Genomic DNA, 26,401 nt, shown 5'->3' on the forward strand with positions numbered 1-26,401 from the left:
TTGTGTCAGCGTGCCCAGTGGTGGGGGTGTACCTGCAAATACCCCGACGAAAAAGTAAGTAAGCATAATGTGTACCTTGGCTAGACCATGAGTAAGTTAAGCTTTATATGTGTTGAATTAGGGTTCTGAGGAACTAAAACCTTATATGAGACATGTGTTGTTGGATTGCCTAAAACTTGAATTCGATGGTTAGGAAGGAGTGGTCTTCACAGACTTTCTCATGTGTGCCTCTAAAGCGTGTTCGTGAGATGGTTTGCCAAGGAACTAGTGACTTGAGTGACGCGGTCCAAAGTAAGATTAAGCCTTGACCTAATTATGAACAGTTGCCCCCATGCCTTTAGCCAGCAGAGCTACTAGATAATGGCTTCATACAATCTTTGGTAGTCTCTCCAAAGTGGATTTGTGAAATTGTTATATTTTGGTTGCCCGTTTCTGACTTGTTTGATTCAAATCAAATATGTCATTTTTACTAAAATAAGTTTTGCTTCAGTTTGATTAAGGTCAAACTCAAAATTTTAAGACAATGAAGGAGTTTAATTAATACTAATAACAATAGAGCATGCAAATCATGGTGACCTTTTTTATTCATGAATTAATAAAAGAACATAGCATTCACATCATGTTGACTTTTTTTATTCAAGAATTGATAAGATATAAATGCAAAACAACCCATTTGCAGTGATGAAGAAAAAGTGAATAGCTTTGATGGAAGAATCAAACGATGTTTTGTTGGAAGCTGAATTAGCTCTTGTAGATGGCGCCGTTGACTACACAGGACAACCTGCCATTAGATCCAAATCTGGTTATTGGAGATCAGCCTGGTTTATCATAGGTACTTTCTAACAAACACACAATTTCATATCTCTCTGCAACACTGAGACGGTCCATTTTTTAAATAGACTATTTTATTGCTGCAGAGAGATCCCAATACATACTCGGAATACATGTATATTTTAATTTTTAATGTTATGTTTAGGTGTGGAAATGGCAGAGAGAGTGTCATATTATGGAATTCAAGGGAACTTGATATCATATTTAACAGGGCCACTCAAACAGAGTACTGCAACTGCTGCTGAAAATGTGAATATATGGGCTGGAACTGTTTTTCTTCTTCCTCTATTAGGTGCTTTCATTGCCGATTCTTTTCTTGGACGCTACCGCACAATCATACTTGCTTCCCTCATCTATATCTTGGTTAGTTCTGTTTTTTACTGATTTTTTTCCTTTTGACTAAGGTTTAGTTTAATCTGAATAATTTTCTTAGGGCCTAATTTACTCTCTCAGAGAAAATAATACTTAGATTAGTTATTGATATTTTTATACGGGTTAAATTAGTCTATTTGTCAAGCCATTAGATTAGTTCAATCTTCACTAATTCCATTGTAAGCCAAAAAAAAAAACTAGTCTCTTTGTCTCATATAAGAAAATATTAGAGAGGTCTTGAAAGAAAAAGAAAAAATCACAGCGGTCATATGAATCTTGATAAACATAGTTCAGTTAATATAAATGTTGTAATATTCAAGAACTGAAATTCACATTCAGAATTTCTCTCATTTATTTATCTTAAAAGTGAAATTTTGATTGCTAGAATAGCTAACAAAAATATTTGAGAGTAGTTTAAATATCATTGGTTTTCGACTTTGGTTTTTGTATATAACTGTCTATGTCTGTCATTGTTTTTGGTAAACTATCATTGTCTTTCATTATCCTGATATATGATATATCGATCAACTAGCTTAGCTAGGTTAATTATCTCAAACATATACTTTTGTTTATGAACTATTTTAATTAAATATTGTATTTCATCTTAAACATGTTATTATTTATATTTAAATTTTCTCCACATCATATGTTAAGTTAAATAATAAAATGACAAGTTAATAGAAAATGTGACAAAGCATCCTTCTTGAAAAAACATAATTTTAAGATTTTTCTTTTTCTTTAGTTATGTTTTATTTTAAAAAAAAAACATTAATACATAAAAATTAAACATTAAGTTTTAATCCACTTATGTTGGCGCAGCAAAAGCGCAACAATCACACAGGAAATGAGCGCAAGATAGGCGCAAGACACTGGTTTGCAAGCAAGAAGATGAACACACACAGAATCAATGAAAATAAAACATTACAACGCTTCCTTTTATAGGCAATTCACTAATGATTTGTTAGTCAATTAATCTCAACAAACTACTTAACTAACTAAAACACTAAGCTCTAACTACTATAACCAACTAGACAAGGTTGTTATAAATTAGTTATTTGATAACTTAATACAGTTATAGCGCTTCAGGCAGAATTTACCTGAGAGCTCCATTCTAGAAAATGCCTTGCGGCCTGCTCCACATGCCTCACATTTTGGACAAATTTAAACTAGATTTTAAAGCGCACACAACAATAATGGTGAAAACCAAATACTTAAGAATTAAGATAGTTAATTTAGTAAATTTGTTATTCACCTATACATATAAACAAGTGTGTGTCCTACATTGTGGGACTTCAGAATACTAACTATAAGCTGACATATTTGTATTAACTCACATTTTTGTTATACTAATTTCATTTTAAATGTTATAACGATGATATAGTTTTATGCTAAATATTTAATGTAAAACTTTCATAGTGTATATAGATATATGAGAGCTCTATTGGCTCATAATTTTGATGTTGGTCATTGGCTTAATATGAATTACAGGGTCTAGGATTGTTAACATTATCAGCTATGCTTCCTTCCATCACCAAATCTAAATGTCAAATAGACAGTACATTCATATTCTGCTCCCAACATTCACAAGTAATCTTATTCTTCATCTCACTCTATCTAGTTGCCATTGGACAAAGTGGACATAAACCTTGTGTTCAAGCTTTCGGGGCAGATCAATTCGATGAACAACATCCTAAGGAGCTCATAGCTAGAAGCTCATTCTTTAATTGGTGGTTTTTTACTATGGTTGCAGGTTTCTCGGCAACAATTTTAGTCTTGTCCTATATACAAGATAACTATAGTTGGGTTCTTGGATTTGGAATCCCTTGTGTTGTAATGATCACTGGTTTGATTGTTTTCTTGCTTGGAACAATGACCTATAGGTTTAACATTAAAGATAATGACAAGAGTCCCTTTCTTAGAATTGGTCGTGTATTCGGCGCAGCAATAAGAAATTGGAGAAAAACCTTACCAATCGAAGCTTTTGAAGACGACTGTGGCGTAATACTTCATCGTCAAAGTTCTGAACAATTCAAGTAAGAATAATAATGTTAATTTTTGTGCTTTTTTAAGAGGTCTCATTTCAAAATTTCCTAAACGGACCCGGATTGCATGCAGCCAAAACTGCATGCAGTCATGCTGTCAGGGAAGATATAAAGAACATCTGACTACATTATATATGGGCCGTCTGATTAAGATCAGGCAGCCAGATCTTCCTGGACTGCATGACTGCATGCAATCCAAATCCTAAACAAAGGCCAAAAAGATTATAATTATATTGACTTAGCTTGTGTTTTCTACATTCATAGATTCCTTAACAAGGCATTGCTAACACCAAAGGTATCCAAACAAGATGAAACTTGTAGCCTTAGTGAGGTGGAAGAAGCAAAGGTTCTACTAAGGTTAGTTCCAATTTGGGCTACAACCCTAGTTTATGGTATTGTGTTTGCTCAAGTTTTTACATTCTTTACCAAGCAAGGGAGTTCTATGGAGAGAACAATATTTCCTGGTTTTGACATACCTCCAGCATCTCTTCAAATGATAAACGGCGTCGCTGTTGTTCTCATCGTCCCCATCTATGACCGCATATTTGTGCCAATAGCAAGAGCAATTACTGGAAATCCCTCTGGCATCACATTACTTCAAAGAATTGGCACTGGAATTTTTCTATCCATATTCATAGTAGTATTTGCAGCCTTTGTTGAGATTAAAAGACTAAAAATAGCACAAGAGTATGGTCTTGTTGATGATCCTAATGCAATTGTACCAATGAGTATATGGTGGTTGATTCCTCAATACTTTTTGTTTGGAGTTTCTGAGGTTTTTACTATGGTTGGTCTTCAAGAGTTTTTCTATGATCAGGTCCCAAATGAACTAAGAAGCATGGGACTTGCACTCTACTTGAGTATTGTTGGTGTTGGAAGCTTTCTAAGTGGCTTTCTAATTTCTATGATAGATAATATTACTGGCAAAGATGGACATGAAAGTTGGTTTTGTGACAATATCAATAAGGCACGTCTTGATTACTTTTATCTGCTACTTGCTGGATTAAGTGTGTTGGGGTTTACTTTGTTCATTTACTTTTCAAAATCTTATGTTTATAATCACAAAAGTATCATCATAGAATGATAGTCATTGATTAGTTTTTCTATTATTGCATGTCATAGTTTGACAAGCATGATATTATAATAAAGTAAAGTAAGGTTTAGTTCTGTATATATTTGATAAAATTGTAATAATATCATGTATTTTTCTTATGTTATTTATTTAAACTAATTATATTTACAAATGTATTAGTTATATTTTTGTAATACAGAACTTGGAAGGTTGAAAACATCATTATAATTTACTGACATTCCCTTAAACCAGCAATTATCTACGACACACTAATTAATATATTGATCCTTTTGAACAGGGAGATTTGATGTGTGATGTTACTTCAAGGGTCGTTTTGAGTGGGGGTGGACCTACAAATACTCCGACGATAAAGTAAGTATTGTGAGGGAGAGGTATAGGGTTTAGAATAGTGTGTACATTGGCTAGACCGTAAGTTAACCTTTATAGGAGTTGAATTAGGGTTATGAGGAACAAGAACCTTATGTGAGGCAGGTGTTGTCGGATTGCCTAGAACTTAAATCCAATGGTTAGGAGTGGTCTCCGCAAACTTTATCATGTGTGCCTCTAAAGCATGTCTATGAGATGGTTTGTCTAAGACCTATTGACTTCGGTGACCCAGTCCAAAGCAAGATTAGGCTTTGGCCTAATTCCGTCCGAACAAGTGCCTCCAAGCATTTAGCCAGCGGAGCAAGATAATGGTTTGATACAATCATTGGTAGTGTCTCCTAAGTGGATGCGTTCTCGATACCACGCGCCTTAGTAATTTTGAGTATTTGGAGTCCAAATCTGCCAGGATTTTCCATCATGGGTGCTCTGGCGGCCGGCCTGCCAAACCTGTGACAATTCCTTGATTTGGTGTGATCTTTCATTTCTCTCTATTTACACATGTCTCTCCTAGTTATGCACCTTGTGATATTTCCTTAATTTGAGTGATTGGAATCAAATACATCATTTCTCACTAATATCTGGTTTGTTACAATGTGATTCGAATAAGAAAAGTTTCTGACTTGGATGATTCAAATCAAATGATCCTTTTTTCACTAGAAACTATTTTGCTTCATTGTGATTTGAATCGAAGCAATTTCCGGCTTGTTTAATTAATACTAATAAGAATAGAGCATGCAAATCATGGTGACATTTTTTATTCAAGAATTAATAAAAGAACATAGCATTCACATCATGATGACATTTTTTATTCAAGAATTGATAAGATATAAATGCAAAACAACCCATTTGCAGTGATGAAGAAAAAGTGAATAGCTTTGATGGAAGAATCAAACGATGTTTTGTTGGAAGCTGAATTAGCTCTTGTAGACGGCTCCGTTGACTACACAGGACAACCTGCAATTAGATCCAAATCTGGTTATTGGAGATCAGCCTGGTTTATCATAGGTACTTTCTAACAAACACACAATTTCATATCTCTCTGCAACACTGAGACGGTCCATTTTTTAAATGGACTATTTTATTGCTGCAGAGAGATCCCAATACATACTCGGAATACATGTATATTTTAATTTTTAATGTTATATTTAGGTGTGGAAGTGGCAGAGAGGGTATCATATTATGGAATTCAAGGGAACTTGATATCATATTTGACAGGGCCACTCAAACAAAGTACTGCAACAGCTGCTGAGAATGTGAATATATGGGCTGGAACTGCTTCTCTTCTTCCTCTATTTGGTGCTTTCATTGCTGATTCTTTTCTTGGACGTTACCACACTATCATACTTGCTTCTCTCATCTATATCTTGGTTAGTTCTGTTCTTTACTAATTTTTTCCTTTTTTTAGTAGAGTTAGATTAGACTCACACACCAGAAATATGAAGAAATCAGAGATTATGAATTCAAACTTCAATCCATCAAACAATATAACCCTTAACTATTGAGTTACCCTTAAGACATTTTTACCAATGATTTAACAGCCTAATTTAATCTCTCTTAGAAAATCATTCTCAATCTAGTGACTGATATTTTTACATAGATTGCTATAAAAATATGTCAAGAGTATAGTTTAAAAATATTATTTGGTTGAAAAGATTGAATTGGACAGCTAGAAAATAATAAGACCAAATTCAATCTTCATTCTTACTTTATTTTTTCTTCCTTCAATTTTACCTACTAATCTAACATGTTAGTATTGTTGCTAAGTAGTATTACGTCTACCCAATAGCACTTAGATGAGATGGCGCGGGTCTCTTCTAGCTTAACCAAGGTCCTGGGTTTGATCCCTGGCTTGGGCATGCAGCAATGTTAAAACTCTTAGGGAGAGTTTGCCATCCATTTGGGTCTCACAAGGCTCGAGGGATTAGTCTCTGCAGTTGCGCGCAGAGGATACCCGATTTACCCCAAAAAAGTAGTATTACGTCTGACTTTCGTTTTTGTCTATATAACTGTCTATGTCTATCCTTGTTTTTGGTAAACTGTCTCTGTCTTTCATTCATTATGTCCACATATGATATATGGAGTATCAATCTTTTTCTTTTCTTTTTTATAGCAAAATATACGGAGTGGTATACTGGTATTAAGCCTAGAAAAAATACCATAACATGTTAAATTAGAGAGTAGAAATAGAAGAAAATACAAAGTTAAAAAAGTCAACAATTTGTCCCTGTGAGCTTAATTCAGTTGGTAGGAACATAGCACTATCTGTGTAGGAGCCCGGGTTCGAACACTATACTTATTCACCTTTAAGGTGAATTTTCTAGCTATTGGGCTAATTGACAAAAAAAAAAGTCAACAATTTAACTAACCAAAATAAAAGCAACATGTTTTGGTTTTCATCTACTAGCTACGGTTAATTATTATCATAAACATATACTTTTATTTATGAAAAAAATTATATAATTAAAAAAATTAATTTTTTTAATAATTGCATATGTAGCAAGACATGTTGAAGTGGCTATCCACATGTGCATTGATTTTGTCAAAATCAGTGGGACCAACTTTTTGCAAAAGAAGCTAAAATTATGTGGTCAAAAACTCAAAATTGCTCTTATGAAAATTAGATGCCAAAATTGCAAGTTTGTGAAAGTTACATGCCAAAACTACAATTTAGCTTAAATGTTATAAAGTTGATAATATAGATAGATGAGAGCTCTATTGTAGTTTAACTAGGCTTTTACCCGTGCTTCGCACGGGTGGATTAAAAATGAAACCAATTTTAGGAAGAAGTTGTTGAAAACAGCAGATAGAAAGTAAAATTCATAGCCTTAAAAAACATTGACAAGATAGTTGAAAGAAATAAGCAACAAACTTGTATGCTATTCATAAACTTTGTAAACATAAAAAAGAAGTAAGACATGTATTTTTTCAAGGTGCGGGTATGAGAATATGTATCATAGTACTCTTACCATACCTTACCCATTGATATTGATTGATATACTTTTACCCGTGCTTCGCACGGGTGGATTAAATTTAAAATTAAATTTAAAATTAAATTTTTATAATATCAATGATAAGAATTTTGGGAGATTAAAATTTAGACTAAAATTATGATGTATCATTGAAAATATTTTTGTATAATTATTTTATGATAAATATTTTGACTATTAGAGATGACAATGGGTAAGGTATGGTAAGAGTACTATGATACATATTCTCATGGATTTAATTGATAAGCACCGACGGTGTAAAATAATTTTCATGGCAAAATAATGGTTTTTTATTGGACGATGGTGTAAAACTATTTTACACCGTCGGTGCATATCAATTAAACTCTATTCTCATACCCGCACGTTGAAAAAATACATGTCTCCATTCTCATACCCGTTTGGGTAACAACCTTTGTACCCGTGTCCAGGGTTCTAGATACATATATACACATAAATTGATATTTGAGAGATGTGTTTAAAGATTAGTAACTACCTTTTGGTGCAAAACATGTACCCACAACATAGTAATTGTAACAATTTACTTTAAAATATTTTGATAATATATATTATACATTACTAAAGTCCAAATTTAATTAAGTTAGTTCTGATTATTTGCTACAAGTGAGAGATTATTTTCTGCTATGAAGATTGTGAAAAATAGGTTGAGAAACAAGATAGAAAATGAATTTCAAACTAATTATGTGATTACTTACACCGAGAGAAGAATTGCTAAAAAATTTAATACAAATTCGGTTGTAGATGAATTTTATGATATAGAGCAATGTCGTGTACAATTTAGATAAACAATGTGATGTATTTTTTATTGAGTATATTTAAATATTATTATAATTATTATTTATTTAATATTTATTATTTAGTTATTCCGGCCTCCCGTTTTATAGATTTATGGATCCGTCCCTGCCCGTGCCCATACCATATGGTACCTAAGTATCCATATCATACCCGTTACCCGCATTTTTACGAAAAACTCATCGATCAATTATAAAATATCACATAATTTTAAGAGAATTAAAAAAAATTAAGAGATTTTAACGTCGACTAATGAAAATTATAAACAAAATCATTACCAACCTCATGCTAAAATTCATATATTTGTTGATATATTCACATTGAGTTTGCATTATCTTATAAATAAACATTTTTATTAAAAATGTATAAGGTTTAATAGAGTTTTATTTTTTAAAATTGATATACATATATTATTATATAATAATATAAATAAAATAAATAGATATATATTATGTGGGTACGTGGGTATGTGGTGGGATATAAAATAAATTGATATACATACTCGCACCCATACCTGCTCATTTTTATGGGTAATTACTCATACCAATGCCTGTATCCAAATGTGGGTTTTACTCTACCCGTTGCGGGTATTTTTTTCCGGGTGCCCACTGTGGATGGGTCAAATTTTCATCCTTATTGACTAATCATATTTAAGAGACACGTAGTAAAGAAAATACACAATATTTTTTAATAATTATTGACTATAATTTGTTTTGCAACTATAATAAAGAAAATACACAATTTCTTATTAAAAAAATACACAATTATTGTTTTTTAATGTAGAGCTGTTAAAATAGACTAACTTGTTTGGTTGTCTTGCCAAACCCGAATATATATAGAGTTTGAACCTTAAAATATTAGCCCGATTCTTTTTTATGGCTTTTAGCCCGATCATAATATTCAGTTTAAAATACGGGCTAGCCCATATGGGACACATGTAGCCCGTTATTCGTATAAAACAAAAAAAAAAATTTAAGTTTTTGAATATAAGATAATGCATTATCTTATATCTTTTTTCCCTATAATTTCTTTTTTTTTTCAAGAAGTTGATCTGAGAAGTAAAATTTTCGTTGCAAATATATTTGTTATTTGAATTTTATATGTTTTCCCTTTTGTAATCACAACATAAACCTAATCGGTCTCTTAAAATATGATGGTTTAAATATCAACAAATACAATGGTTTAAATATAAGCAAATATTAATCAGTCTCTTAAAAAATAAAAGCTGAATATTTTTTGGGTTTCAAAAAGTTTAAGAATTGTATCCTAGTACAAAGTTAAATAAATAAATAAAAAATCAATTTATTAACTTTAATATTAAGATTGATTATTGACTCATTCTGATTAAAAGGAAATCCTAATCATAGAATGTAACTAACAGTATGTTTTTATTTTGTTCATAGTAGTCATATTTGTGGAATATTTATTTACTTTCATACATCTCTTTGCATGACTTGTTTGTGCAGTTGATTCAAATTTGTTCTTTCTGTAGCCTTTCTATTTTGTGTTGGTTGGTTTGTGTTTCTTTTTTTATTTTTTCCAGTGACGATCGAGTTGTGCTTTTGCCTCCGATGAACGGTTGTGGCAGCGACGAGTCTCTTCCTTCCGGCGACAGCCGATTGTGTATGTGAGTGGATAAACTGATAATTTACTTTCTGAATTTGATGATGTTTATGTGTAGGATTTGATTTCCAAAATGTTGGGGGATCAATTTTCTATGGCTTTAATAATTCAATATATCATTTAAAATTGAGACATGTATTATCTAATTGTCTATCGTCAAGTGGTTAACGAGTTTTACTTAATTACCAACGGTTTGGAAGAAATCGCGTTTGAATTTCATCTAGAGAAATCGCTGGTCAACATTACTTATTTTCCAGCTGAGCTCGGAGCATTAGAGTCCCTTTCCCCTAAGAACAAGAGGGTTAAAGATAAAAAAAAAAAAAAGAGGGAAGAAAACAACGAGAAAAATACAGAGAAATATTCCAAATTTTGGTGCTAAATTTATTACTTCTAATAGTGATATATATATATATATATATATATATATATAATGTACATCTATACTTCATAGCGATTAAGAATGATTTGCACATCTATACTATACTTTAGAATTTCAACTTGTTATGCAGTAGGACTTATATAAAACAAAATATTGATCATGTTTTGTGAAACAAATCAAGAAGAGTCTCAACTTTAGCTTCCTCTCCGTTGTCAACATTATTGCAATGTGAATTAATATGTACGGATTCTGACAAATCGGTTGAATCATCGAGGTTGTTTGAAGTCAGAAAATTCAGCTGGTCTACTGAAGTTACTGTCATCTGATTCAAAGACTCTAAGTCTAAGGAAGTTGTTCGAGTTAGAGTGCCAGATACCACTGTTATCTCATCCCTCTCATCGATTGTTGATCCCAGGGAACATATTGATCTAGCGGTATGTGAATGCAGAGAATGATCATGCTTAGATTTCTGTTTTACTCTCTTACACCAACTGTGTAAGGAATCTCTAACACTCTCTGTCACTAGAGCCTTCTTACATCGCGATCCCATCTGCAGTAAACAATGATGAATATGATAATCAAATAAATTTACTTAGGTCACATTGTTGTTGGAACAATGTTACAAAATATGAGAGTAAGGATTTCTTAGAAAGTTTAAGCTAACCTGTGAAACTATCACATTAAGGGGCACTGTCATATAGCTACACCAGAACTAAACAAAAACTCTGCAAAACAAGTTTAGAAATGAGAAAATGTAAGAGAATCCAAAAATTTAAGTATTGTAGAATCTCGAAAATTAGTCGATAATGTAGAACAAAGAATTCGTGAGAGAGATGAAACCTACCCACATGTCAGCCGAATGATGATCATATAATGGTGTCTCATGAAGTATGATTGTTCTTTAAATCCCCACTACACAATAGACATGCAATTTTGTTTTAACAAAGATTGCACTTAGTATATTAGTTCATGTAATGGAATAGATATAGGCATATAGATACATTCTTGAAAAATCTAAATCTTACCAATGTCCAAATAAATGAAGCCATTTCAAAGGCATTCTGCATGAATAATAGAGAAAATAAGAACAAAAAACAACGATGAAGAATGAAACAATTACAAAATGCATTCAAGATTTTACCTGAAATATCACAAATTGTATTAGCCATAACAATATCTCTGGTTTGTTGAACCAAAACAAACCATCGCGTGGCTTTACTTGTGTTCTGGCAGATGGACCCTGCTGCTCCCAGATTTCAAGTGCTAAAGTGGCTACAACATGTTGAAGTTTTGTACCTATTAACATCACAAGCTTTTAGGCATAGCGAAATCAGAAGTTATCCAAAATAATAATTTTCAATGGACTAATTCATTTTGATTTGTTGAAAAATGAAAACAGATTATTTTACATACAATTGCAGGTATAAAGGAGAGCCAGAAGTATATATTTAGACCTGCAAATTTAGAAATTCAATTATTAGACAAAATCAACAAAGACACTTCATTCAGTCTACACATTCTCTATTATGATTTACGAAAAGGAAAGTTACCATGGATGTTCACAAAGATGCAGACTATGGTATAAACCCAAAGCGGCCAGCTGCAAAATTGAAACAGGTAATTTTCAGCTCTAAACCATGCTTTTCATGAAAAAATATGCATGGATTGATAAATCTTAATAAGCATAAATTAAATTTCAAAGGGATTCATACCTTATTCCTAGAATGGCATGAAATTCATCTTCCATGCTTCGAACCATATATTTATGAAAATCATATGACAACGGCAATCTATGTTCCTGCAAATTTACAAAAGTAGGGAGCTTATAAGATCAGTGGTATAGAATATTATATATTAGTGAGGAAGAATCTCCTGTCTACAAGTAAACACTTACAGTGATGAAACCAAGACGAAGCGCAAGGTAATCTGATTTTTGTATGGAACTCCTAAACTGACGCAGAAAACATAGCTGCAATGTCAGATCACAAATTGTCATCATCCTGAATATGCATATGGCTCGTGTACTAAGCGAATTTAGAAGTATAAAGAATATTTTCATTATCTTGTGTTACTTCTTTTGAGATTGATATTTTTCAAATTGAAAGGTGCAATGATGGTTAGTTCAATTGCTAGATAAACAATAAGTAAAGATGCATAATTAATTAACGTCGACGATATATCACCATCCAGATTAGTATTGAATTCCTGCTCCATGGATGAGAAGTGTGATGGAAAACAAAGGTCGTTTGCCGCCTCATCACCTTGTTTATCTTTCCTGTAGAATAAAATTAGTTAAAGTATATGCAATATTATTGTGATGCGAGTATGATGCAAAGATTATTACATTAGAAACAGGCGGTAGAAACAAAGTTCGGACAATTTTCTCTTTTGTCATTTCTTTCTGCATTGATAAAGTTCTTACAATATAAAGGTTGGTCGACAAAGTGTGCGTCATTCTATTTATGTCATTTACCTTGCAAAGCTGTCTGCATACTTAAATGCAATGTAAGAAAAGATAAATTCTGCCACCAAAAGCTTTAAGTACACAACTTGAAAAGCAAACCAGCCAGCTTTCCATAAAAAGGACCAAACTTGGAAGCAAAGCAAAGAAACCTCGGGAACACCTCTAAACTGCAATAAAATTGCAATCTTAAAAAATAAAACTAATGAAACTAAGAAATAGGAATCCTCACAATCCATCAATAAGGAAATCAATATGGATATAAATAACAATACTTTTTTAGTTCATATTTTAAATATGATTTGGTGAAGTCAAATTTAAGTTTCTTAGATGGATACGAACCTAAGAATTAATGATTAGGAACAACCAATTAAATTGTTACAACTTACAACACATTAATATATTAAATAAGTATTTGTTCAGCATCATTAGAGTTATAGTTAAAAAAACATAAAACAATGATAAGATCTAAAACCATTTGAAAAAAAGAAACTTGGCAATACAATACAAATTTGACACAGGCAGGACAGGTTTTTACTTCCCATCACCCTGATAAGAGACAAGCATGAAATCATGTTCTTCTCCTGTTGAGCATAGTAATATGTGGGTAGTTTGAGCATCGTTTTCAGCTATGGATGCAAATGCACACCCCAATTAGTGACAGGGTCAGAAGCAATGTACAACATGAACATATAGATGTTTTCAATAAGCAAAACAAATTCATTAATGTCAAACAAATACACTTCAGGTGTTAACAACATCATTGAGACGGTCCCATAGTGTATCGGTTCACATACTCAGTCTAAGAAACAAACCAACCAAATCAAGCAATCATATTGTAAGAGAATTCTTATTCTTAATATAACACACAAAGTTTGTAAGAGACATTATTCTTAATATTAATTGAATTATGAATTTGTGTATATATATCCACATTTTTGTTCCAAACATTTTACTGCATATAGCAGTAGTGTACTTTTCTACATATGGCAGTGATGGCTAGTTAATATTAAATACAAGACGTGCTATCACTTGCCCAAATTCCAAAAATGACACAAAAATTTATCACTGCACTGGCATAGTGTGGGCATAACACATTAAGGTTAACTTCCAACTATGATCGTGATCAACCCAAGCAAAGAACAACACTTTTCTTCACAAGAAAATGAGAAAATATGTTGACTCATAAGAACCTACAAAGCAGACACAAACATAAAATCCTTTTGAAAACCTTTGAAGTTAGTAGTTACCTCAAATAATATTAGAAGGGTCACAAGCTACACAAGAAACAGGAAATCGACCTATCCATGTAAAAGTGTGTTTGAATCCCAAGCTACACAAAAACTAACACAGATCATTATGCACACAAACATATACGAAAATTAAATATATCGTGTGAAAAATCCACTTAAGGATGAGTAACCCACAGTGTATCAAGGTTCACATACTCAGCCTAAGAAACAAACCAACCAAATCAGGAAAAAATCAACAAAAGGTTTTATACAAAAAACCACATTACATCATTTTCTTCAAATTGGTCAGGACTATCCAATAAAAAAAAAAAATTGGTCTGGACTATATCAACTTCAAAGCAGATTAAAAAAAAAAATACCATGTTGAATATTGAACCAAGGAAAAACAGGACCTGAAAATAAAGGAAAAAATGCAGTGGCCAGGAACTTTGCAGAAACACAATTTATGAAAAATAAAAACCCAGTGCAAATAAAACAAGAAACAAGTTCAAACCTTGAAATGAAACAAACAAACAAACAAAATCAAACCCTGCAAAAGAAAAAAAAAAATCAAAATTGAACAGTTCAATTAAAGAACCAAAAAATAAAAACACACAAAATCTATTGAAAAACAAAAAAGAATAAACCAAAGATAAAGTTTGGAATAACAATACAAACCTTGATGATGCAGTCCAAGCCAATCAACCAAACAAGAAGCAATAGGTACAAAGTCAGAACAACTATAAATGAAAAAGCAGAATTGAAGAAAAGGAAATCAAACCAGTTACTTCCCATATCCCAGCGACCCTAACCTTGAATCGCCAAGCAGTTCTTCCCGGAACGGCATCGCACAAGAAATCAAACCTATCGGCCATGGAGAGAAAACAAAAAAAAAAACAAATCAGAACAGAAACAATAATGAAGAGCGAGAGAGCGAGATAGAACGAAAGAGGAGGAAGAAGGAAACGGGTATATAGCCAAAACAAATTGGAAACGAGACAAACAAACTCCAAAAGCAATCTGCGATGGCAGATAGAAAGCCTGGGACTGACAAAAATAAAAAGCTTCCTACCAGACGCAATAGAACCGGGAGAAAGACTGTCGAGTAAAACAAACGAGAAAAAGGGAATCGACATGGAAGGGAATTTGGAATCGTGAACAGGAGCAGGGCAACCGAAATCTTGCAATCAACAGTAGCACTTGTGACACTTGCAAGCAGGATACCACCAATCCTCATCAGCAACCACACCAATCACAGTGGCAGAAACGACAAAAACCCCATCAGAAGTTAATGAATTCAACCCAGAAACAGTTATAATAGGATAACTATGAAGGATCATCGTCTATATGAACTGAGTTGACATATTCCCTTGCTTCTTCCTCAAAACCATAGTCTGAAGCTGATAAAAAAAATAGACTCAGAATCCAAACAATCACAATAATTTTTCTTAATATAAAGATGTTATAATCACAGAAACATGCATCTTTTAGACTTGGTCAACATCATTTTTTAATAATCATCATTCATCACCAAGAAACCAATTCTTCTATGCTATATTATTTAAAACTAATGTTTAGTAAATAAGATGTTACCAAATGCACAGACCAAAAAACTCATTGCTGGATGTTTCAGTTTGTATAACAGATAACCACACAAATATTTCCATTTAGATTAGTAAGAAAAGATTACAGATGTCCAAAAAACATGATTCTACAATCAATATACCTGGTGGCTCAGCAAAAGAAGCAGACACATGTGGCTGTGAGTCAATCTTTTCAGAGGTCACCGGTACCAGATTTGGATGCACTACTTCCTCATGAACAAATTGAAATATATCATTGAGCACAAAATAACCCTTCTCCTGAGAGGCAAGGAAGAAAGTCTGAACAAACTTCTGCTTCCTGTTCACATCCTTGATCTTAACAACACCCGTAACCATCACAATCACTCCTCCATCCCAAGAGTCAAGAGAATTGATCGTCTTGATCTCAATTGTCGAAAAATTCAGTGATGTCACAATATTATGAATATGCTGCACAACGCAATTCAATCCAACCAAATCAACCATCAATTATTTAAATAAACTAAAATAAAATTAAAAATTACCCTCATGATTAAAATCACCTAAAACCTACACCAAAAACATTATTTCATCAAATCATTCCTTTTCCTTAAAAATTACACCCTTGATTAAAAATCACCTAAACTCTACACCAATCTAATGAACTCAAAAACTAAAACCCTTAATAAACATATGTAAAACTATCTAAACAAATTGCAGAAAAAAATATAAAAAATCAAACTTTAAGCGAGTATAATATATATTACCAACACATCAGATGCAGTCTCAGAATAATCACCATCAACACGAATCATGGAGCTGGAATCAGAGTAAAACTGATGAACAAGATCAGGTTGTTGACGAAGAACTTGATAGTACTGTCCAACGAAGTAAGAACCAACCTGCAAAAATCAAAGAAAAACTGATATAAGAACTTCTGGAGTAACAAGATAAACTGATATAAAATAAGCTAAAATTAGTAGAAAAACAATCGATAAACAAGATAAAGCTCAAAATAAAACAAGCAAGCCCAACCCCAATTAAAAACCAAAACATCAAAACAAATCTACAAAAAACAAGAACAAGCTCAAATTAAATGCAAAACGAAAATGGAACAAGGAACAAACAAAAAGAGGGGAGAGTGAGAGATGTGGAAACAACAAGAAACCAACCCACATATATAGCCAAAACGAGGACGAACGACGACAAAGGAAATGGAAAAGGAAGACGAAAAAGCCTGCCGGACCAAAAGGTGAAAAGGAGCCGAGCAAAAGCCTGGCGGCCGTAAAGGCAAAAAGGGAATCGACATGGAAGGAGATTTGGAACGGTGAACAGGAGCAGAAAACCCAAATTTTGCGATCTACAGTGTCACTTTGGGCGTCTCGGACTGTAAGTATTATTGATGTTATAAACTACAATGGCTTAATATGATTTACAGGGACTAGGATTGTTAACATTATCAGCTATGCTTCCTTCCATCACCAAATCTAAATGTCAATTAGACAGTACATTCATATTCTGCTCCCAACATTCACAAGTAATCTTATTCTTCATCTCACTCTATCTAGTAGCCATTGGACAAAGTGGACATAAACCTTGTGTTCAAGCTTTCGGGGCAGATCAATTCGACGAACAACATCCTAAGGAGCAGAGAGCTAGAAGCTCATTCTTTAATTGGTGGTATTTTACCATGATTGCAGGTTGCACCGCAACACTTTCGATCTTGAACTATATACAAGATAACTATAGTTGGGTTCTTGGATTTGGTATCCCTTGTGTTGTCATGATCATTGCTTTGACTGTGTTCTTGCTTGGAACAACGACATATAGGTTTAACATTCGGGATAATGGCGAGAGTTCATTTCTTAGAATTGGTCGCGTATTCATTGTAGCTGTAAGAAATTGGCAAAAAACGTTATCAAGCAACACTATTGAAGAGGAATGTGATGGAACACTTCGTCGTCAAAGTTCTGAACAATTCAAGTAAGAATAACAATGTTAACTTTTTGTTGTTCTTCAATGTTATGTCTAGTATGTTCATTCTTATTAGTAGCATCTATAGGTTTCATCTTTATTTGTCTTTTGAATTTTATGAAGTTCCTCTTTGAGTTTACAAAATCGCTCTTCAAATTTTATGAAGTTCCTTTTGAATGTTAATTATGTCCATTATTTTGAAATTTTTCAAATTAATCATCCAAAACAAGGGAATTTAGACAAAAGAATTTGAATTCCCTCAAAGCATTACTTTACCTCTCTCAAAACATTCCTCCATCCAAACACAGCTAAAAGATTATAACTACTACTATATTGACTTAGCTTGTATTTTCTTACATTCACACAGCTTCCTCAACAAGGCATTGCTAACATCAAAGGGATCCAAAGATGGTAAAACTTGTAGCCTTAGTGAGGTGGAAGAAGCAAAGGCAGTACTAAGACTAGTTCCAATTTGGGCTACAACTTTGGTTTATGGTATTGTGTTTGCTCAAGTTTTTACATTCTTCATTAAACAAGGAAAATCTATGGAGAGAACAATATTTCCTGGTTTTGACATACCCCCCGCTTCTCTTCAATCGATTAACAGTCTCGCCATTGTTCTCGTAAGCCCCATCTATGACCGCATATTCGTGCCAGTAACAAGATCTTTCACTGGGAAACCCTCAGGCATCACAATGCTTCAAAGAATCGGCACTGGAATTTTTCTATCCATTTTCACAGTAGTAGTTGCAGCCCTTGTTGAGATTAAAAGACTAAAAACAGCACAAGAGTATGAACTTGTTCATGATCCCAATGCAATTGTTCCAATGAGTATATGGTGGTTGATTCCTCAATACTTTTTGTTTGGAGTTTCTGAGGTTTTTACTATGGTTGGTCTTCAAGAGTTTTTCTATGATCAGGTCCCAAATGAACTAAGAAGCATGGGACTTGCACTCTACTTGAGTATTGTTGGTGTTGGAAGCTTTCTAAGTGGCTTTCTCATTTCAATGATAGAAAATATTACTGGCAAAGATGGACATGAAAGTTGGTTTTGTGACAATATCAATAAGGCACATCTTGATTACTTTTATTGGCTACTTTCTGGATTAAGTGTGGTGGGGTTTACTTTGTTCATTTACTTTGCAAAATCTTATGTTTATAATCGCAAAGGTATTATCACACAAGGATAGTCACTTATCAAATATTGTATGAGGTTCGCAAAGATATTTGTTGCGGCAAGTGTGAGGTGAGTTATGTTTTACATTGCTTATAAAAGTGAAGGTTAAGCACTTTATAAGTGAGAGGACCCATAAATTCCTTAAGATTTTAGGTAAAAGTGTGGTGTCCAATTTACTTATGTAGTTGCTTTGAGCCTAATGTGATGATCTTCCGGCTGCCTTCTCACAACTCAACGGTATTATCACACAAGGATAGTCACTTTTGTTTTACATTAAGTTTTCTGTTCTTAGTTTAATTTTGCAGTTGTTCCCTATGTGTAAGTATAAGTGTGAGTAGTTCCCATCAATCTCACAATAAAAATTTACTCAATCGGTAATTAATTTTTATAAGAAGAGATTGTAAATGTTTCAAACTCTCACCAATTGCGATTTTTTTATACAAAGACGAAATTACAAACCCTCCCGATTATAATTTTTGTACCGAAAAACTATAAACACTCACGTATAATTTTTATACAGGAAATATGTTTCACGATGGGGAAGAATAATCCCCCGTGGCGTGAAACGGAAATGGGGACGGGGAACAAATTTGGGGATGGGGCGTAGAGCGGGGAAACATCCGTCGCACATTTTCTATCCCGTTGACATCCCTAAAGAAGACACAAAAAATTAATTTTTATAATGTTCGCATCCTACTTTTAGGACTTCTCATTTTAATACCCTGAGTTTTCTCATTTTAACACGCTCGCTTCCTACGTTACGAACTGTATTTGATAAGATTTTGTCATTTTATATACTCACATATATAGGGAGGGGTATAAATGAAAGCTCAGTGGGTGTCTGAGACACACGAGAGGCACGAAAAGAAGAACTCTACTTCTTATAGTCACAATAAAAGGTATAGCCCAATTGGAGTGAAGTATTTATCACTCCAAATCCAATTGAATGTGGTAGGATATTTAAAGAGAATATTACTACTTGTTTGTTATTTATTTTAAAGTTAGAGCACAATATGTTTTAATGAATTTAAAGTTACAAATATAATATGATATTAAGATCATCATTTTTTATTTTTTGACACAAAAATTTAACTCATTTTATTAATCAACTTGATTTTTAACACAAAGAAAAACTGTCTCAAATAAAATAGTAACTGGTCTAAGAATTTATAAAATTATTATTTAAGTTACGTAAATTCTATTTTATTATTTGAATATTATACTTCTCACTAATGTTTTACTAAAATTTTTTTTTTGACGCAATATTAAAAAGTTGATAGTTGGATTTTTTTTGGTTACATGAGAGAAAATGAAAAAACAAAATATAGGAGAGATTACTCTCTTGTAAACACTACTCTCAGGACATAGCACCCATCTTTGCCATAACATCAGCACACGCATTCCCTTCACGAAGGGTGTGATTAATCGCCACATCTCATTCATTAGCAAGCAAAGTTGATAGTTGGATTTAAGTTACTTTCACTAAGGTTCCTTTGAAGGTCTCCGTTTTTGCATGGCGTTTATTGCGTGACAGGTTGCCTACGAAGTCAAACCTTGTCACTCGAGACATATTATCTCCTGCAGCTCAGTTGTGTGTATCTGGTTGTGGGGGGCTGAGTCGGCTCATCATTTATTTATCTCCTGAAGCATTTTTTGTTCACTTTGGGATCTAGTTCGTTCTTGGATTGACATTTCTTCAGCGGCTTCCACTTCTATCCGGGATCACTTTGTTTAGTTTACTCTCTCAGTTGGTGGTTCTAGAGCACGACAGTCTTTTTTGTAACTCATTTGGCTGGCTGGCGTATGGGTTGTGTGGACGGAAAGAAATCACAGGTTGTTCAGGTGCTCAGTTAGTACTATTTATCAGTTATTGGACAAGATCAAGGCTTTTTCCTATAGGTGGTTGAAGACGACGAGTGTTACTTTAGTCTCAAACTACCGTAGTTGGTGGTCTAGTTCTTTTCTATATTTGGGCCTTATATGATTGCTTGTATTTCTTTTTGTGACTATTTGTAAACTCTTGTAGTCTTTCTTAGCACATTTTGTGCTGATGAGGTTTTTTTATTAATATATCTCATTTTTGCTTGTTAAAAAAAACATATATATTACTTATATAAATTTTTACCTAAAAAAAATGATGTCATTGATATTGACATTAACAAAACCTTGGCAGATCTCACAAACTGTTATTATCGTTCATGCAAATCTTATAAATTTGACTCATTTAAATAATTGAGCAAAATCACCAACTAGAATTTGTTTATTTAATTTTTTAAAAAAAATAAAACTGAATAATTCACAAATATTCTAAGTTATTTATATACCTACCTATAATGACCAATTTGAGATTTATTTATTGAAGAAAAAAGTAAAAGAAAATAGTCATGCCAGTTGGATGCTAGCTTATAATATCCACAATGAAATCACATTATGCAAGCAAAGATTGAGGAATCCATTTCTCTCAAGTTCAAAATTAGTCCTTGGCACGTAACCTTTCTCATTTCTAAAAAATGCTTGACATTTTGTTTTTGTCGTTTTTTTCTTGAATTTAATTAATTTTGGACAAAGAGAGAGCTATAGTAGAATAAAAAGACAAAAAATAAAAAAAAATCAATTGAGAAGAGTAGAATGAGACAGCGAAGAAGAATAAACCAACAGCTCTGGTTGCTTGTTGAAGCAACAAAGGAAAAACTCTTAACATAATATTCTTCAAAAAAAATTAATTTAATTAATTTAATTAATTTTACAGAGTATCCACCTCAGTTTTCTTTAGTACATAGTTGAAATAATAAAGTTATTATAAACTCACACATAAGTGAGAGAGTCTGGATTTGAATTCCGATTATGACATTCGGTCTAACAATTTCGACAATTTTTCACTAGTTGAACTATGACTTGTAGGACTTGTAGACAGTATCCACTTAGTTTATTAGTGAAAAATATGTTAAGGTGAGTTCTTTCGGGGATTGGATTTTTCACAGTTACCGTGTCAAGGCAGTATCTGATTGTGACCGTATGATTAAACATTGATCTGGCTAGATCAAATTCTTTATTAAACGGTTATATTTAAACCGTTTTAATCACAATTGTCTACTGCGTGTAATTGCATAAAGACAGCAGACAATCTGAATCAAAAGCCCAATAATTTGTTCGTTTATATACTTAAAAGAAATCATCTAAAAAAATCATTTGCATAAAAGTTTAAATAAATTATCCAAATACAATATATATTGTTACAATACTCTTGATCGTACTTGGATCATAGTTGACCTCGCCAGTGATGTTCGCTTGCGTGAATGGGATGGGGTTTTGTACCTGCAGGTACTCCGACGTTCAAGTTAGTAACTTAATAAGTGTGGAGCAAAGTGATCAAGATAATGTATCTGACTCCTCTACTAGAGAGAAGTATATCGAACGTTACGATTGCGCTGGGCGCGTCATCTGTTGACTTGGACCTTGAGATCTTGGGCTGCTCCATAATTAGGTCATGCTCGACGGTGGAGGAGACGGATCTCCTCAACTATGTGGGCCTTAGGCCCAGTCCACAACAACTCTCAGTATTAAAATATTTTAATTATTAATATTTACTTTTTTTGTTACTATGATATTGGTACGAAGCTTCAACCGCCGTTAGCGATGACTAATCTCCTTGGGGAACCTGTAGGGCACACAAGATGGGTTCTTCCCTCCCAACTGAATTTTCTCCATACGCATGAGTTATAAATCGAACATCTGGCCACATGCTTAAGATGACCAAAGCTCTTACCACTTGAATGAATTCATTGTTGAGATTGATATTTACTCATTATCAACTACAAACTTCTCTCCCAAAATTTATATAAAAAATCATCTTTTTTTCCCTTTACTTTTGTCATGCCAAAGTCTTCCACTCATCTCCAAACTCTCAAATAACGGCAGTTCACCAAACAAAACAAAGCTGTTTGAGGGGTCCATTATATTATATGTGTGAAAAGACAAAAAATAAAACTTTTCTATTGTTCTTTTATAAAGACAGATACACAATACAACTTTGTTACAATACAATAATGTCTTTTTTGTTGCCGGCTACTGGCTATGTTGTTAACGTTACATTTTTGCATTGTTGTTGTGATAAAGGTTTGTAGATTATGATTCCATAACAGGCTGTTCCAGGAAATATATGAATGTAGGGTACGTGTCAATAGAATATACTACTTTGACATTGTAGTTTACAACGTGGTCCACCACCAACGGCTCTTGTTAGTTGTTACTTTGATTAGTATATTCTCTTGTTATCTTTGTTAGGAACGAACGTTTGTGTTTTTCTTTTGTCTTTCTTTCTATTTTGAGGTAACTGTTTGTTTTTCTTAGTAAATACACAAAATTGGTCCTCACAAAAAATTTGGAACTCAATTGGGGTATTTAAGACAATATGATATCATTAAAACATGTGCTATTTAGAAAATGTCTTATGAATTGGTGTTTTTGTGGTGAAGATATATTGTGAGTTAAATTTTCACATTAGTTAAAAGAGTTGAGGTTGAATAACATATAAGTGAGAGATCCATAAACCTAATTTCTTAAGATTTTGGGGAAATGTGTTGTGATAGAGTCGTTTGTGGTTGCTCTTAGCCCAATGTATCGATCCAACCCAGTGAGGCTCCCCCTCACAGCCCAAAAGTGATATCAAAGTCTGGTTCGATTAAGACGGAGTAATAATAGAGTGGTGATGGTTCGCGGACACGAAAAAACTCATACTTGGGGAGAAATGTTGATATCTATTAAGTGTGAGTTAAGTGTTACATTTTTTGTTGGAAGGGTTAAAGTTGAACAATATATAAGTGAGAAGACTAAACCTAATGTCTTAAGAATACCTAAAATATCAATTCAATTAAATGAAATTCTCTCCTCACGACCCAACAAAGTGGATACTATATTATAATTTATAACAAGCAATTAAATTAGATTAAATTACAATTGTGCACTATTTCTTAAAAAAAAATTAAAGTATATGTTAGAGTCGTCTTAAACATTTTAAAGTTCTATTCTTATCTTAAAAATAGAATCCTCAAAATTTGAGACGCTAGAATTTGTACATATATACACCGATTTAAGCCCTTAAAAATTGGTATATACAAGAACTTGAAGTCTTAAACACTTCGGAGACTTCAAAATTTGCAACTTCTTAAATTATTGAGGGTTTGGTTGTAAGAAGGCAATAAGGTGTCTTTTTATATAAACAGTAACTTATATCATTTTATTATTCAAAATAGGAGAAATACAAAGAGGTAACGTCTTAATAATATAGCGACGAGGTCAGACAATGACCACCCTAATAAAAGTATGAACAACCACGTTCATTTAAGGCCATAAGGTGTTATGCTACTAATAAAAAGCCTATTTTCTCAATATATCTCTCATTATCTATCCTATTGAGGCTTTTATTATTTTAGATTCTACTTGCATTTTTTATATACTTTAAAGATTAAGTAGAAGTGAGAAATTTTTAAGGAACGTAGGAGAAGTAATAATACTTTAGTAATTGAATTGAGGATTTATTACTATTGTTTTTAATTAGTTGCGTGCACGCCATGAGTCCTTGACTACACTACACTATGTATCGTTCTCGTATTTTTTTTGTACTAGAATATCATTCTGGTTAATTCCACTTTTAATTTGGTATCCCTTTCCATTGTACTCCCTCCGTCCCAATTTGATTGACACAGTTGACTGTTTCTCGCATACCGATGCATAACTTTAACGATTAATATTTTTAATTATATAATAGTAAAAATTCTAAAAATTTAATATTTTGAAAATACTCATCGAGACGAATCAAACAACATCTTATATGCTAATATTTATTTTTGTTTATTAGTAGAAAAATAAGGTCAAAACAACATGTGTGAATAGTGCACAACAGTCAACTGTGTCAATTAAATTGGGACGGATGGAGTATTTGTACTATGCTAAACGATAAGAAGATAAGGACAAATAGTTTTTTTAACAAGCAAAAAAAAATTATATAATTATCAATGATAATATAAGATTATATGTACCCAAAATCCAAAGAGTTTGAGAGCATACCCAATAAAGACCCATTTAAGGAGTATATTAACCCTTTCACTATTTAATTTGTTTTTTTTGTTAAATAGTGAAAGGGTTAAAAATTAAAATTCTAAATTTACTTTTTTTTTTTAACATGTCCCGTTAATCATGATACACTTACTAGTTTTTTTTTTTTAGCCTCTAGACTATTAACAAAAAAAAAAAGCAATAAAAATAAATAAAACTGAATGCAGTGACGGAGCCATAAATTTTAGGTTGTGGGGGCGATAGAGTTAAACACAAAACAAAAAAATTTCATAATATGACACTTGAACAAAAGTAAAGACACATTTACTCTTCTTCCGGGACAAAGTAAAGGTTATATAGTGATTATTATTTTGTTATATATGAAAAAAAGAAGTTGGAATAGAACAACTTAATGGTAACGGTTTATTTTGATTTAAAGAATACTCCCTCCGATTTTATATATAAACAACTTTTTATTTTTTAGGTTCATTCAATAGATATCATCTATTAAATCAACATATATCTATATAATAGATTGGATATATTATCTATTGAATGAATCTAAAAAGTGAAAAAATGCTTATTTATGAGACCGAAAGAAATATATATAAATGATGAAAGAGTTGATGCTTATATTTTGAATTTCGAAAATGCCAACTAATGCCCCCATGACACTAGTTAAGGAAGTAAATATAGTAAAATATCTTAAAATTTGTGTAGTCAAATTCTTAAAAGTATAAAATGTATTGTTTTCAATATAAATTTCACTTTTTAATTTTTTATCCAGTGGTCCAAGGAGACTAGTTAGCATAATATTTAAATTTAAATCATTTAGAATTTTATATGTTAGATATATAGGTGGTTGTAATAAGTTGAACTAGTATGAATGTTGCAAATTTCATAGAGTGTGCATATGTTGGGTGGGAGTATTGGCATATAGTATATACGTTGCAATTTCAAAAATCATTGTGCAGGCACATACCCCATACTGATGTATGTAGCTCCGTCCCTGGTCTGAATGTAAGGGCACCAAGTTTAACTATGAAATCAATAGTACTATGTCTTCACAAAGGGTATGGATAACTCTGAAGGGGTTGATTAATTCAATTTATAGGCATTTGCATGTAGCCAGTTGTCACTCACCATTGTGTTTGATGGAATGGGGACAACTTTTAGTTTGAGAATGAATCTCTCAATTGTAAAACATAATTGACACAATAATATGAAATTTAGACCATTTAAAATGTAGCAAAAAAAAAAGATAAGATATATTGAAATTTGAAAAGAATAAAAAAAAAAGGAGAAGTTTGTTAAGGGGTAAAAATTGAGACAAATAGTTAAGACAAAAAATAGAAAGGATTCATTCTCTTTTAGTTAATCGAAAACACTTTTAAATATTTTTTTTGTTATAGTTATTTTGCGTTCAAATTAAAAGTAG

General features: G+C 32.5%; 2 protein-coding genes and 1 pseudogene across 2 annotated transcripts; 2 read left to right on the forward strand and 1 right to left on the reverse strand.

Annotated features, from left to right (window-relative positions):
- Window positions 1-577: 577 nt before the first annotated feature.
- LOC123919698 (protein NRT1/ PTR FAMILY 5.10-like) lies at window positions 578-4,522 on the forward strand. Its single transcript, XM_045971688.1, has 4 exons — window positions 578-832; window positions 977-1,194; window positions 2,692-3,236; window positions 3,510-4,522. Exons 1-4 carry the CDS (start codon window positions 706-708, stop codon window positions 4,327-4,329), a joined length of 1,710 nt encoding a protein of 569 aa, XP_045827644.1. The 5' UTR covers window positions 578-705; the 3' UTR covers window positions 4,330-4,522.
- A 136-nt stretch (window positions 4,523-4,658) lies between these two features.
- Window positions 4,659-19,155, forward strand: LOC123919697 (protein NRT1/ PTR FAMILY 5.10-like). Its single transcript, XM_045971687.1, has 5 exons — window positions 4,659-5,172; window positions 5,557-5,709; window positions 5,854-6,071; window positions 17,197-17,741; window positions 18,100-19,155. The coding sequence occupies exons 2-5, from the start codon at window positions 5,583-5,585 to the stop codon at window positions 18,920-18,922; spliced, it is 1,713 nt and encodes a 570-aa protein (XP_045827643.1). The 5' UTR covers window positions 4,659-5,172; window positions 5,557-5,582; the 3' UTR covers window positions 18,923-19,155.
- On the reverse strand, window positions 10,623-16,063 carry LOC123919700 (annotated as a pseudogene).
- Window positions 19,156-26,401: the final 7,246 nt, after the last annotated feature.

The sequence above is a fragment of the Trifolium pratense genome, linkage group LG4 (genome assembly GCF_020283565.1).
Source record: "Trifolium pratense cultivar HEN17-A07 linkage group LG4, ARS_RC_1.1, whole genome shotgun sequence".
In the NCBI taxonomy this organism is placed as follows: Eukaryota; Viridiplantae; Streptophyta; class Magnoliopsida; order Fabales; family Fabaceae; genus Trifolium; species Trifolium pratense.